This window comes from Somniosus microcephalus, chromosome 20 (genome assembly GCF_052327205.1).
Source record: "Somniosus microcephalus isolate GS21.2 chromosome 20, FLI_Smic_1.0, whole genome shotgun sequence".
Taxonomy (NCBI): domain Eukaryota; kingdom Metazoa; phylum Chordata; class Chondrichthyes; order Squaliformes; family Somniosidae; genus Somniosus; species Somniosus microcephalus.
This window is the reverse complement of record NC_141006.1, coordinates 67072888-67088417: the sequence shown is the minus strand read 5'-3', so window position 1 is coordinate 67088417 and position 15530 is coordinate 67072888. Positions and strand designations below refer to the sequence as shown.

Sequence of the window (15530 nt, the reverse complement as noted above, 5' to 3'; positions counted from 1 at the left end):
GCAACTTGATAACGCTGAAGGGTAGAGAGAGAAATTAAACCCCACTGCGTACAACAGACTCCTCAATACCGAATAACAGAAAAGGCCGGGATTATACAGATCGCTCAAGATCTAAATTAGAAAAGGTTAATGTTTCGAGTGTGACCCACTGTCCGAACTGGATTGGACGGAGGGCCATGGCCAAAGCTATTAAGCAACTTCTGTTTTCCGATGATGGTTGACCTGCTGTACATGTTCAGCATTTTCTATTTTTCACTTCACTTACAACTTTGCTTTTTACCATAACAATATTATCCATCTTTCCTTCATTGCAATAGCTGCAACAATTATACCAGAACCTGAGGATTTAAAGTTTCCACAGAGTTAATTAGCTTTCCCACACATGTGGCAACATTTGAAGCTGGGTTTCTCGTCAGTCATTATCATGACCAAATGCAGTTTAACGTTAATGTCTGTAGGACTCCTGGAGAACAGCAACTCATTCTTACCTGGATTCTTAGCTGGAAACACAGAGTGTGCTACAGTGAGGAGGTATTATATATATATCCCAGTGGTGTGTGTTCTGTAGATCGTGAAGTAGAATACCTCTTTGCCAGTTATGATTCTGGTGACTCGCAACCCTTTCTTAAGCTGTTGCTAAGACTAAGGATAGATGCTGGGGGGTCAATTTTCGTTTGTGGCGCAGATGTGCGTCAGCCTTGGCTCAGAAATTTAATGACTTCACCAGGGCAGCCAAGGTAAGATGCCCCTTCACATCTCTCTCTCTTACTCTCTACACAGCCCTGCAACACCAGACTTCAGCCCCAGCTCCAGCAATCCTTTCTTCACCTTCTTCTTATCGTGTCCACGGACAGTCTATACATAGCCCAGCCAGAACTGGACACATTTTTGCGCCTTGTTGTTGAATTCGGCAAGATCTGCAACAGTGCAGGGTTCCTCTAACGATGGACATTGCAGGAGATGTTGCATAGTCTGTGCCTCAGTTCCACATTCACAAGTTGTCGGGCTGGTTGAATATCCCCATTTGCTTAGTGACACCTTTGAGCAACCTACACCGGTCCTAAGTCTGTTAAGGCACTTCCAGGTTGCCCAGTTGCAATTAGCTCCTGGGGGAAGGCTTTCATCAAGTAAAATTTCCATCGCTGGGGGTTGTTCAAGACTGGCGAGCCGGTCTTTCCACAAGGTGATGCGGGCTTCAGATGAGGTTGATTGTAATGGAACAACACTGTTCATGAAGCTCTTTCTTGACTTTAGGCGGCTGGGTGTAGGTGTATGACAATGCAGAGGGTGTCTCTCATCTGATGTTTGACAGAGTCGTTCTTTCTTGCTGGCTACCGTTCTTATATCAGGGGGAGCGATACCCGCCAGGATATATAGGCTGTTGGTGTTTGTTGGTTTTAAGCAACCTGTGATAAATCGGCAGCTTGCATTCAGAACGGCATCCATCTTCTTGGCATGAGTAGACCTTTCCCATGCAAGGCAGGCATATTCAGCTTCACAAGCCTCTCCTCCAATCACAAAAAACTACTTTACTACACCTCCTTCTGCTTCCACTCACATACTCAACAAGTGCCTCAAAACTTCCCTCAAAATGACTTACCCCTCTTGCCCACACCTGCCACCTCTTCCTCTCAGCTTGCACACTATGTTAAGCTGCTTCACAACCCTTCAAAAAGGACCCCATATTTGGCAGGGGCCCGTGAAGATCTGCCTGAAAATTGGAATGGTCAGGTCCCAACGGTAAATCCGCAGATTTTTTTGTTGCAAGTTTACTGCAGCTATCACTTCTTTTACAGGAGTATATGGGGAGATAGCGAGTCAAAAATCAGCTCGTGTGTATAATACTAGCAGCATGACATTTTCCAAGCTTTGCAAACCATTCCATTAGTGGTCCTCAGCAACATTCCCTTTAGGTCAATTCTGGTTTTCACTACAAGACCCACCTTGGGTCTCCTTGTCAATCTTCCACTTACATTTTTCCCTCTTTTGCTAGCATAACACGGTTCTTGAACTGCAGTGTTCGTGCTGCACATCAGAAAATTTACTGCAATATCTGAACAACCGACAGGGTGCGAAACCTTCCGGGTCATCTCCACTCCAATACCTACTTCACACATTTTGGAGCCATCCACTTTTAAAGCTATCATATTGACAAGAATTAAGAAGGAGTATAAGAACAGGAGTAGGCAATTCAGCCCCTTAAGCCTGTTCTGCCATTCAATTAGATCATGGCTGATCTGTATCTTAACGCCATCTACACTCCTTGGTTCCGTAACCTTTAATGCTCTGTGCTATGTATTGTGTGTTCTCCTCCCACCTGTGGTGGCGCTGTCACGGGAGATAAATGGTTGGGTGTTCTCGGTTAAGTTTAGCTCTCTTTGTTTGGAACTTTCCAGAACTTCCTTTCCTTCCAATAAAGCACTTCATGTTTGAATCTCTGAGTTCTGAGTCCTAAATTGTGTCTAGGTTAAAAGGTACCGACACAACAAGTGGCAACGAGGAGTGGATGAATCTGTGTACGTTACGGGTGCAGTGAGTAAACAGAAATTTTAATTTGAAACGTGAGATGGCTACTATGTTAGGAAACATCGGTGATTTTGATGAAAATGTGGAGCAATGGAGCGCTTATACGGAACGTTTTGACTATTTTGTATTGGCGAATGCGGTGGCAAATGAAAAGGTCGTGCCTACCTTTTTGAGTGTAATCGGGCTGAAGACATTCAATTTACTTCGCAGCCTCGTGCAGCCAGATAAGCCAGGAACTAAAACATATAAGCAACTAGTGGAAATTCTTGGAGCACATTTTTCACCAAAACCTCTGGTTATTGCTGAGAGATTTCGATTTCACAAACGGAATCAAGAGGAGGAGGAATCAGTGACGATGTTTATTGCTGCTTTAAAAAGGTTATCAGAACACTGCGAGTTCAAGGAGGTGCTGAATGACACCATTAGAGACAGACTCGTGTGTGGTCTGCAAAATCCAGCCACACAGAAGCGCCTTCTTACTGAGGACAACCTTACCCTTGAAAAGGCCATTGAAGTTAGTGTCTCCATGGAGATGGCGGAAAAGGAGGCTCACCAGTTGAGTTCAACAGGGAGAGTTCACAAGGTGTCGTCTGAGCCTAAAGGTGCGCGGAACGGCACATGTTACCGTTGTGGGAAAACGGGCCATCACGCTAATGACTGCTGGTGTACGGAGCTGGAATGCCGAAATTGTGGCAAAAAGGGTCAGTCACATTGAACGCACCTGTAGAGGTAAAAAAAGAACAGACAGAGCTGGGAAGCATGGAAGCAAAATGTCTGTATTTGGACAAGATTGGAAAAAGTGTGTTCATTCAGTGCAGTATGATGGAACAAGCAAAACAGAGGGGAGCGACACCTCTGAGGAGGAAGAGGTGCACATACTGACGGTTGCAGGTGATTCAAATGGCTACTGGGTGTCACCACTGGTGGAGGGACAATCAGTGCGGATGGAGGTGGACACAGGCGCGGCTGTGTCCCTTGTTTCAGACACTGTCTACAACAAAATGCTAAAGCATCTTACCCTTCAGCCAACAAACATTGTGCTAAAGACGTATACCGGCGAACCTGTGGCCATGAGAGGCGTCATTGAGGTGACAGTTAAATTGAACGGACAGACTGCAAAACTGCCACTATATTTGGTAAAGGGAAATTACTCATCGCTACTGGGACGTGCGTGGTTAGAGAAAATCACGCTGGACTGGCCTGCAGTCCGCATGATGTCAAAAGGGGAGTCAGGTCTGACTGCAGTGTTAAACAAACATGCAGAACTCTTCAATGGGGAACTTGGGAGCATGAAAAAGATCAGCGTGAGACTGGACATTAAACCTGACAGCAAGCCGAAGTTTCACAAAGCCCGACCTGTACCCTATGCAATTAGGCCAAAAGTTGAGGCTAACTTGGAGGCCTTAGTCGAGAATGGAGTCCTGGAGCCTGTGAGCGTGAGCAAATGGGCCACACCCATTGTTCCTGTCCTGAAAAAGGATGGATCTGTTCGAATCTGCGGGGATTTTAAAGTGACTATTAACCCGGTGCTGTCTGCGGAGCAGTACCCTCTTCCCCTCATTGAGGATCTTTTTACGGGCCTGGCCGGAGGGCAAAAGTTCAGCAAAATAGACTTATGCCAGGCTTATCTACAAATGCATATCGATGACAAATCAAAGGAGTTGCTGACAATTGTGACACACAAGGGGCTATACAGGTACTGCCGCCTTCCGTTTGGAATTACGTCGGCCCCTGCTCTATTCCAAAGGGCAATGGATCAGATTTTGAGTGGACTGCCAGGAGTCCAGTGCTACCTGGACGACATCCTTGTCACTGGGACAAATGAGGATCATCTTCTGAACTTGGATGCGACACTACAACGACTGAAAGAGTACGGACTCAGAGTTCGTAAAGACAAATGTGAATTCTTTCAGTCTTCAGTTGAGTACCTGGGGCATGTGATTGACGCTGCTGGCCTGCATAAGGCGCCGTCAAAGGTCAAGGCGATTGTGGAGGCCCCAGCACCCCAGAATGTGAGCCAGTTACGTTCATTTCTGGGGCTACTTAACTACTATGGTAAGTTTATTCCAGACTTAGCAACATTGCTGAAGCCGTTACATCAGTTGCTATGTCAAGGCAAAACATGGAAATGGACTGAACTGTGCAACGAAGCTTTCGCCCAAGCAAAGAAAGCATTGCTGAAATCGGAGGTCCTGACACACTTCGACCCAAAGCTACCCGTGCAGCTAGCATGTGATGCATCACCATATGGTGTGGGAGCAGTCATATCCCACATCATGCCTTCGGGTGAAGAGAAACCTATTGCCTTCGCATCACACACCTTGAACAAGGCCGAGAGTAACTATGCGCAGATCGAGCGCGAGGCCTTGGGAATCGTTTTTGGAATTCGAAAATTTCATCAGTACCTGTTTGGGAGAAGGTTCACACTCCTGATGGACCACCGTCCATTGACTTCAATCTTCGGGCCCCACACCGGAATTCCGTCTCTCGCTGCAAGTAGGATGCAAAGGTGGGCTTTACTGTTGTCAGGACACACATACAACATCAAATATCGCAAATCAGACTTGCACGGCAACGCAGACGGTCTCTCGAGGCTACCCTTGCCTGTTACTCCCCCAGAGCCTCGTCAGATGGACATCTTCTACTTTAGACAAGTGGAGGGAGCACCTGTCACTGCAGTTCAGGTGCGAAGGTACACCCGCAACGATCCAGTCCTGTCTGAGGTAATGGACGATGTCATTCGAGGGAGAGCTATAGGCGATTCTCCTAGTTTGAAACCTTACGTTTCAAAAAGAAATGAGCTCTCCGTCCAGGCAGGTTGTCTTCTTTGGGGACGCCGTGTCATCATTCCGCCACCTCTGAGGGAACCTATACTGCAACAACTTCATACAGGCCACAGTGGGATGGTTCGGATGAAGGAAATGGCAAGAAGCTACTTCTGGTGGCCAGGTCTCGATGAGAATATTGAGGAGAAAGCCAAAACATGTTCCCCATGTCAAAGGGTCCGGAATGTTCCACAGCTGGCAACCCTACACCCCTGGGATTGGCCTGCAGAAGTGTGGCAGCGAGTACATGTGGACTTCGCCGGTCCTTTCGAAGAGAAGATGTTTATGGTGGTTGTAGATGCTCGTAGCAAGTGGCCGGAGGTCGCTGTGATGAGGTCTACCACGGCAGAGAAAACAATTGAGAAACTTGGTGAGATGTTCAGCCGTTATGGCTCACCGGAACAACTCGTAAGTGACAACGGTCCACAATTTGTATCACAGGAGTTTGCAACCTTCCTGCATGTGAATGGTGTCCAACACATCAGGTCTGCGCCCTATCATCCCTCTACTAACGGCCAGGCAGAAAGGTTCGTGCAAACTTTGAAGCACGCCTTGAAGGCATCGCAAGGTCAGGGCTCAATCCACCAACGTCTGAACAGCTTCCTGTTGTCCTACAGGAACGAGCCGCATGCCACAACCAAAACTTCCCCTGCTTCGCTCATGATGAAGAGGCAGTTGCGGACAAGTTTTGACTTACTCAAACCTCCAAGGGCAGAGCAGGTTGTCCATCGTCAACAACAAGCTCAAGTTGAAAAGAGAGAGAAAAGAGCCAAGGAGAGACGGTTTCATCCAGGAGAGCACGTCCTAGCTCGAAACTACAACACTGGACCGAAATGGGTTCCTGCTACGGTGATCGCGCAGACGGGCCCTGTGTCTTACACGGTTGAGACTGCTGAGGACGTCGTCTGGAGAAGACACACAGATCAACTGTTGCTAGGAGCAGAGACAGCCACAGAGGCTCCAACGGCTGGTTGGCCTGAACTATTTCCGGATGATACTGCAAACCAGCATCCCTTGCCACAGTGCTCTTCTCCAACACAGGAAGTCAAAGAGACTGTTCCACCTGTGCAAACTCCTGACTTTCAACTGACACAGGCACTTTCTCCATCCAGGCCTGTGTCAATGCCTACTGCTGTGGAAGCCAGCGATGACTGCCGGTATCCTGTCAGGGAGCAGCGGCCTCCAAGGCGCTTGGATCTGTAGGCTTAGCGACTTACCCACAAGACTGGGGCAGAATGAACCCCACGGTAAAGTCAGGGTTTGAGGCAGTCTACCTCTACCCTAGGTTCGTTGAGTACATTGAAAGTAACTTACCTGTTGAGAAATAATGTGGGCCTTCCATTTAAGAGGGGAGGAAATGTTATGTATTGTGTGTTCTCCTCCCACCTGTGGTGGCGCTGTCACAGGAGATAAATGGTTGGGTGTTCTCGGTTAAGTTTAGCTCTCTTTGTTCGGAACTTTCTAGAACTTCCTTTCCTTCCAATAAAGCACTTCATGTTTGAATCTCTGAGTTCTGAGTCCTAAATTGTGTCTAGGTTGAAAGGTACCGACACAACACTCTGTAACAAAAATCTATCAATTAATCTGTAAGTACAACTAATGACTTACGAGCCTCAATCATAGGACACTCAATGAGGAAAAAAAATTGAAACAAACTACGGAATACTAAAGATTCAATTATGTCAGTGAGGAAATACTAAATACATATTTTGTGATGTGTTTATCGAACAAAATGATTAAAAATAGAAATGAACCTGCCTGCACATTTAGTCTTGCTGATGAGCGGAGGTCCTGGGCTCCCTGTCCCCCCCTCGCCAGGCCGAGTCAGTAAGACACTGATCTGGTATTCGGTGTCTGGGTCGAGGTGCCACAGCTTATAGTTTGGGTTGTTCACAGCGTGGACTTCTGACCAAGATCCTGAGGTCATCTTGTATTCAATCTCTTTCCGAATAACGGGGCCTTCTCCAACTATCAAGTTGGTGTTTAGCTGCACTATCAGGTATGTCGAGCCAGCACGCATCAACTGGGGCGGGGCAATTGGGGTCGGAGGTTCTAAACAGGACAGAAGAAAAAACATAATTAATTCACTTTATATCAACTTTACCCTTAAGAACAAGAATCGCACACTGGTTGAAGCTCAGATGTCTGGGGCGGTCCCTCATTCTCGCAGTGATGCACTTGATTCCCAATCAGAATTACATGCATCTAAGTCTCTGACCCATGTGTCAATCAAACTCCCTCGCCTCAGTTGGGTGGGTCTTGTTCATTCTCAATTACACGATATTAGGTAAGGTCCTACTTGCCTTAGAAAGACACCGACCTAGCAAAATTATCTTTTTTCTTATCTACCTTTCTCGCTTCCTCTCCTGAAAGCATTGACTCATGCTGGGGATGAACCCAATGGGCACCAGCCACTGCCCCAATACATTGCCTACGTGGCTGTTCTTCATGTGTGAGCCCAGACAGTGGCTTTGCCAAGCTACTTTACCATGGGGAACATTGTAGCTTGACCCTGTCCTGATGCCGACTTTCCAGCAAGATCCAGTGGTTGGCAATTGGGACAGGAAACTCTGGCTGTTCATTTTTTTCTCCTTCTCCTACCTCAGGTGGAGCCTAAATCAGCTTAGAGCACAGACCAGTGATTGAATCAGGAGCCTTCCTGGTTATAACTGAGACGCTGGGCACTGACTGCATTTATCAACTGTGCCATCAGAGATGACATCACAAAGGACACTTGCATGTTCTGAACCATTTTAGCAACCGTCCTTTCTGCACTCTGATGGTAATAATTTACTTATTGTATATAACAATCCAGAGATAATTCTAGTTACTATTTTTCTGAAGTGACAGAAAGATAAAAATGTAGGTGATGTATATTTAACCTCAGCATTCTATAGGTTACATGCTTCTTGTTTATTTACTCCAGTCCCAACAAAGGGAAGTGTCAAAAGTTAGAGACAAGGATGATGTGCTGGGCAATTCATTTGCTTGATGACACAACAGTTAGCTTTCAGTTGTGACCCTTAAAGGCCATTCTCACATCCTGTTAAAGTGCTAAGAAAAGAATAGATAAGTTTATTTAATGTAGTCTACGTGACCATAATGAATGGCAAACAGAATTGGAGGAGGTACAGTAAATATTTTCTGAATCCCTAATCCTCAGGGATGTGTTGTCAAGTCCACACAAGAAATACTTAACTGGGTTTGTGGGAGATAGATCCTGTAGTATCTCCTCACTGCGTCACACCAGACTCAACTTGCCAACATCTGGGGCAGTTACAAATCCTAATCTGTTTTCAGTTTCAATCTCCACATTATATTTTGTCCTTCCTCTTTCTGCTCATAACTTTCCAGAATCTATCTCGTTATGGTTTGGAGTACAAGTTTAGGTGAGAAAGTGATCCTATCCATTTTTCTGCTAATATAAGAACATAAGAAATAGCAACAGTAGGCCATTCGGCCCCTCAAGCCTGCTCCACCATTCAATAAGATCATGGCTGATCTGATCTTGGCCTCAACTCCACTTTCCTGCCCGCTCCCCATAACTCTTGACTCTCCTGTTTTTCAAAAATCTGTCTATCTCGCCTTGAATGTATTTAATGACCCAGCCTCCACGGCTCTCTGGGGCAGAGAATTCCAAAGATTCACGACCCTCTGAGAGAAGAAATTCCTCCTCATCACCGTTTTAAATGGGTGGCCCCTTATTCTGAAACTATGCCCCCTAGTTCTAGATTCCCCCACGAGGGGAAACATCCTCTCAGCATCTACCCTATCAAGCCCCCTCAGAATCTCATATGTATCAATAAGATCACCTTTCATTCTTCTAAACTCCAATGAGTATAGGCCCAACCTGCTCAACCTTTTCTCATAAGACAACCCCTTCAACTCAGGAATCAACCTAGTGAACCTTCTCTTAACTGCCTCCAATGCAAGTACTGTATATACCTTTCCTTAAATAAGGAGACCAAAACTGTACGCAGTACTCCAGGTGTGGTCCCACCAACAACCTGAACAGTTGAAGCAAGACTTCCCTACTTTTACACTCCATCCCCCTTGCAATAAAGGCCAACATTCCATTTGCCCTCCTAATTACTTGCAGTACCTGCATGCTAAACATAGAAGACTGGAGCAGGAGTAGGCCATTCGGCCCCTCGAGCCTGCTCTGCCATTTAATGAGATCATGGCTGATCATCCAAATTCAGTACCCTGTCCCTGATTTCTCCCCATATCCCTTGATCCCTTTAGCCTTAAGAAATATACAGTATCTAACTCCTTCTTGAATATATTTAATACATAGATACATGAATTAGCCTCCAGTGCCTTTTGTGGTAGAGAATTCCACAGGTTCACCACTCTCTGGGTGAAGAAATTCCTCCTCATCTCTGTCCTAAATGGCTTACCCCTTATCCTTAGACGATGACCCCTGGTTCTGGACTCCCCCGCCATCAGGAACATCCTTCCTGCACCTAGTCTGTCTAGTCCTGTTAGAATTTTATAAGTTTCAATGAGATCCCCTCTCATTCTTCTAAATGCCAGTGAATATAAGCCCAATCGACCCAATCTCTCCTCATACGTCATTCCTGCCATCCCAGGTATCAGTCTGGTGAATCTTCGCTGCACTCCCTCCATGGCAAGAACATCCTTCCTCAGGTAAGGCGACCAAAACTGCACAATACTCAAGGTGTGGTCCCACCAAGGCACTGTACAACTGCAGCAAGACATCCTTGCTCCTGTACTCGAATCCTCTCGCTATGAAGGCCAACATACTATTTGCCTTCTTAACCGCCTGCTGCACCTGCATGCTTACCTTCAGCGACTGGTGCACAAGGACACCCAGGTCTCGTTGCACTTCCCCTTCTCCCAATCTATTGCCGCACAGATAATAATCTGCCTTCCTGTTTTTGCCACCAAAGTGGATAACCTCGCACTTATCCACATTATACTGCATCTGCCATGCATCTGCCCAATCACCCAACCTGTCCAAATCATACTGGAGTTTCTCGGCATCCTCCTCACAGCACACACGCCCACCCAGCTTTGTGTCGTCTGCAAACTTGGAGATATTATATCTAGTTCCCTCGTCTAGATCATTAATATATATTGTGAATAGCTGGGGTCCTAGCACCGATCCCTACGGTACCCCACTAGTCACTGCCTTCCACTCGGAAAAAGACCTGTTTATTCCAACTGTTTGCTTCCTGTCTGCCAGCCAGTTCTCTATCCAAGTCAGTACCTTACCCCCAATCCCATGTGCTTTAACTTTACACGCTAATCTCTTATGCGGGACCTTATCGAAAGCCTTCTGAAAGTCCAAATACACCACATCCACTGGTTCTCCCTTATCTATTCTACCAGTTACATCCTCAAAAAATTCCAGTAGATTAGTCAAGCACGATTTACCTTTTGTAAATCCATGTTGACTTTATCCGATCCTGTCACTGTTTTCCAAGTGCTCTGCTATTACATCTTTTATAATGGACTCTAGCATTTTCCCCACTACCGATGTCAGGCTTGTTCCAGAGTCTATCGAACTTTGGAAGATGACCAGCAATGCATCTACTATTTCTAGGGCCACTTCCTTAAGTACCCTAGGATGTAGATTATCAGGCCCTGGGGATTTATTGGCCTTCAATCCCATCAATTTCCCTAACACCATTTCCCTACAAATACTGATTTCATTCAGTTCATCCCTCTCATTAGACCCTATGTTCCCCGACATCTCTGGGAGGTTATTTGTGTCCTCCTTTGTGAAGACAGAACCAGAGTATGTATTTAGTTGGTCTGCCATTTCTTTGTTCCCCATTATAAATTCCCCTGATTCTGACTGCAAGGGACCTATGCTTGACTTCACCAATCTTTTTCTCTTCACATATCTATAGAAGCTTTTACAGTCAGTTTTTATGTTCCCTGCAAGCTTACACTCATACTCTTTTTTCCCCCTCTTAATTAATCCCTTTGTCCTCCTTTGCTGAATCCTAAACTGCTCCCAATCCTCAGGTTTGCTGCTTTTTCTGGCCAATTTATATGTCCTCCCCTTGGATCTTATGCTATCCCTAATTTCCCTTGTTAGCCACGGTTGAGTCACCTTCTTTGTTTTATTTTTATGCCAAACAGGGATGAACAAATTCTGTAGTTCATCCATGCGATCTTTAAATGTTTGCCATTGCCTATCCACTGTCAACCCTTTAAGTAACGTTCCCCAATCCACCCTAGCCAACTCGCACCTCATCCTAGTTTCCTCTTGTGTTTCATGTACGAGGACACCCAGTTCCCTCTGTACCACAGCATTCTGTAGTCTCTCTCCATTTAAATAATATTTTGCTTTATTCTTCTTCCCAAAGTGGATAACCTCACATTTTCCCACATTATACTCAATCTGCCAAATTTTTGCCAACTCCCACTCACTTAACCTATCTATATATCCCTTTGAAGACTCTTTGTGTCATCCTCACAACTTGCTTTCCCAATTATCTTTGTATCGTCAGCAAATTTGGCAACAGTACACTCGGTCGCTTCATCCAAGTCATTAATATAGATTGTAAATAGTTGAAATGTTCTGCTCCTTTATGCTGCTTAGCCCTCCACACCCGTATATGTAGGCACTGTGTCGCTGTCTAAATGGGGAAGTACTGGAGATGAACAAAAGCCCATTTGGTGCTCCTTCAATTTGGGTGGTGGTAAAACAGTGTTTGTGCACTGTCCTCCCCATGTTTACAGTGTTAAAACCAGCCACATTACCCCAGTGATAACGCACACACTAAGGCCGGAACTTTCTGGGGTTCATGCGGGCGCGATTGGAGGCAGGTCGGGTGGGAAATTTGAAAAATCTTGCAATGTAATAATAATAATAATAATCAACTTTATTGTCATTGTTAGTGCACAAGTGCAGTACAACGAAATGTAAGCTTGCGGCTCCCGAGAGTGTACATTTGATTAAGAGATTTAACATACATTTGGCTTGTAACATAAACATAAACATTATAAAGTGCATTGACAGATGTGCAGGCTTTAGAGTTTATTGTGTTGGGAACCCACCATCATCGCGCCCCCACGCGCCTTTCCCATGGGTGCGTTTGCCGGCGCGGCAGCGAGTCGAACAGCAGAGGCGGGTGAGCTAATTCAAATCATTATTAGGTACTTGTCAGACCCTTAAGAGTCTTTTTAACCTTAAGAGTCTTTTCAAATTTCAATGGATGACCATGGGAATCACGGAGCTCGGGAACTACGTCTGTCAATGTGAGGCGGAAGTTGAGTGGCCATTGATCCAGCTAATTAGTGCACAGCATGGAAAGTACAATAAAAACTCCCACCTCGCAGCTGATCACTTTCCTCAGACAGACACTGTTGCTGCCTGCATTGCCAGCACAGATTTAGCTTTCTGCAGACTGTAAGTGTTTCCAGCAAAGTCGCCATCCAGTGTCACCTCACTGTTAGAAGCAACCTGTCAATGAGGTGATAGGTTCTATCATCTCTACTTGACCTGCCATCTATTACATAAGCATGGTTGCCAGCTATACTGTCGCACCTCGGTCCTCAGAATCAGATCACGATGAGCCCCAACACCAGCAGCACCAGGCACACCAGCAGCACCAACAATACCAACAATCTTCTCCTCAACCACCTGAGGCTGCACAGGACAGAGGGCATCAGCGCAGGGCTGCACTGGGTATACAGGCAGAGGATGAGCTTCCTCAACATGACAGAGCAGCAGTGCCAAAGGAAGCTCAGACTATCGCGCCAGGTCATCGCAGACATTTGCACATTGCTGGAGCAAGACCTGCAGCCCAGAGGAGCGAATGGACATGCCTTATCAGTAGCTGTCAAAGACACCAGCACACTCAACTTCTTTGTCTCAGGTTCCTTCCAGGGATCTGCAACAGACATTTGTAGCATCTCACAGTCGATCGCCCACAGACGCGTCACACAGATCACCGATGCCCTCTTTGACAAGTCAGCCAATTTTATCAACTTTACCACTGATGAAACCAGTGTTACTGAGCGGGCCCTCGGCTTTGCCGCTCTGGCTGGCTTCCCACGGGTGCAGGGCACTATCAGGGCACCTCATCATCACCCAGGAGTCTTTGTCAACAGCAAGGGCTTCCACTCCCTCAATGTGCAGCTCATCTGCACCATAGGAAGATCATCATGCATGTGTGCGCAAAATTCCCCGACAGCTGTCATGACTCTTTCATCCTGCGCCAGTCCACCCTCCCTCAGCTCTTCACTCCTCCAAACAGACTTTCCGGCTGGCTGCTTGGAGACAAGGGCTATCCACTGAAATCATGGCTCATGACACCCTTGAAGAGGCCAAGTACTGAGGCTCAGGAGAGATATAATGAAAGTCACATTTCCACCAGATGTGTCATAGAGCAGACAACAGGCTTGCTGAAAATGCGCTTCAGATGCCATGACAGATCTGCAAGAGCCCTTCAGTACGCACCAGCCAGGGTCTCCAGAATCGTCGTGGTCTGCTGCACCCTGCACAACATAGCGCAACAGCGAGGATTAGCGCTGCATGAGGCGGAGAAGGAGCAGGAGGAAGCTGCAGTCCAGATCCCACCAGCAGCCGAGCACATTGCTGGCCAAGAGACCAGATTTACTTAACTTTATGCATTACACCCATTTGGCTGCCACATGCTGCGCCAGGTTGGCACCACCCCAAAGCAACACCATAAAGCATTCCTACAATGACCAAGCCATTCCTTTCACAGTGACTACCATTGCTGGAGGTAACGTTATGTCTCATCATTCACTCCAACTCACGAAGCCACTTCCAAAGGTGCACACAAATCTGTCCAAAGTGTTGAAAATGAAGATTTTTGTGTGTGATATTACAGTAACAGAAACTTTACACAATCATTTAACAAAACACCCAAGTGGCTACCCTTGTGAATCTACTTGTGTTTCATCTTTCTCTTACGCATACTTCTAGGAGGTGCTACCCCTGTGGCTTCAGCAGCTTGGTCACTTTCCTGCTGCGACTGCTTAGACGTTTTTGGTGGACGTCCTCTGGGTTTGGAGTCTCTGATGGCCCCGCCAAAGTCTGCTCTTCCTGCGACTGTGCAGGGGCAGACTCAGCTATCGCAATCCGAGGAGACATCTGGGGCTCTGACTGAGGGGGTGGCAATGGGGGAGAAGTGTGAGCACTTTGAGAGGAAATCCCACTTCCATGTCCCCTCTCATCATTATCCCTCTAATGGGCTACCGCACTTCCCTGCTAGCAAGGAGCTGGAGAGCACCTTGCTGCACAGCAGTGGGGCCATGAGGACCCACGTCTACGTTGACATCCCTCCCAGACAGGAGTTCTATGAGCAACCGCCATCTATTCTCCATAGATAGCCATCTATTCACCATAGAGACCATGTGCTCCTGTGAGTGGCGCATTAGCTGCTCCATGCAGGTGGCTATCCTATCCATGGAAGAGCCTACAGTCACCATCGCCTGCAACACGGTGGGGCTCATGTTGGAGATGGACTCCTCCATTCTCTGCACATTTGCAGACATCGCGCTCGCAATACCGGTCATAGCCTCCTGCACTTCTTGCTGTACCTCCAGGAACGCCCTCTTTCTGAATGCCCCCCCCGAGGCTCAGCGTCTGCATGTGGCTGAGCAGAGCTGGGAGCTGTATCGATTTCTTTGTGGGTTCAATGACGAGACATTTATGAAAGAGAATGTCTTTTAATCTAAAGTATGTTCAACTCTTTTTCACAGCATTACAGGAGACACCATGCTAGTGATCCATCTAAAAGCGAAACTAAAACCAAACTGCTTGTCTCTGTCACATGCCCTCTGCTGGTCAGGCATAAGTAATCAATCAGGCAACTATGCTGGTAAGGCATCATAATCAAACAGGCAAATACCATCACTATTTGCTGATATCATTACATCTCCCTTTCTTAAAACAAAAGTATTTTACTTTTAACTAACAACATGTTTTCTTCGTATTAATCTGCATTTTAACTGTAACACTTAATGAACTTACATTAACATTATCATTATCAAGGTTTTTTAACCTTGCTTTGTGTGTTCACATGAAATATGTAAATACACTAGAACTTGAAGAAAGAATAAGATAACATTACTTCCTTCTATAACAATAGTCCTTAAATTTGCTCAATGAGTCTCTCAGGAGGCTTCACGTGTCTTGAGGATTTTCTGATTGATTGTCCTTGAATCTGA

At 46.2% G+C, this 15530-nt stretch overlaps 1 protein-coding gene across 7 annotated transcripts in view; it reads right to left on the bottom strand.

Moving 5' to 3' along the window:
* Nucleotides 1-15530, bottom strand: part of ptprub (protein tyrosine phosphatase receptor type Ub) — a 1172978-nt gene that overhangs the window by 431550 nt on the left and 725898 nt on the right. For all 7 annotated transcript variants that reach the window (XM_085962902.1, XM_085962905.1, XM_085962901.1 and 4 more), the window contains one exon: nt 7110-7403. In XM_085962902.1, the coding sequence (XP_085819028.1) occupies nt 7110-7403 (294 nt within the window). The remainder of the gene's footprint in view (nt 1-7109; nt 7404-15530) is intronic.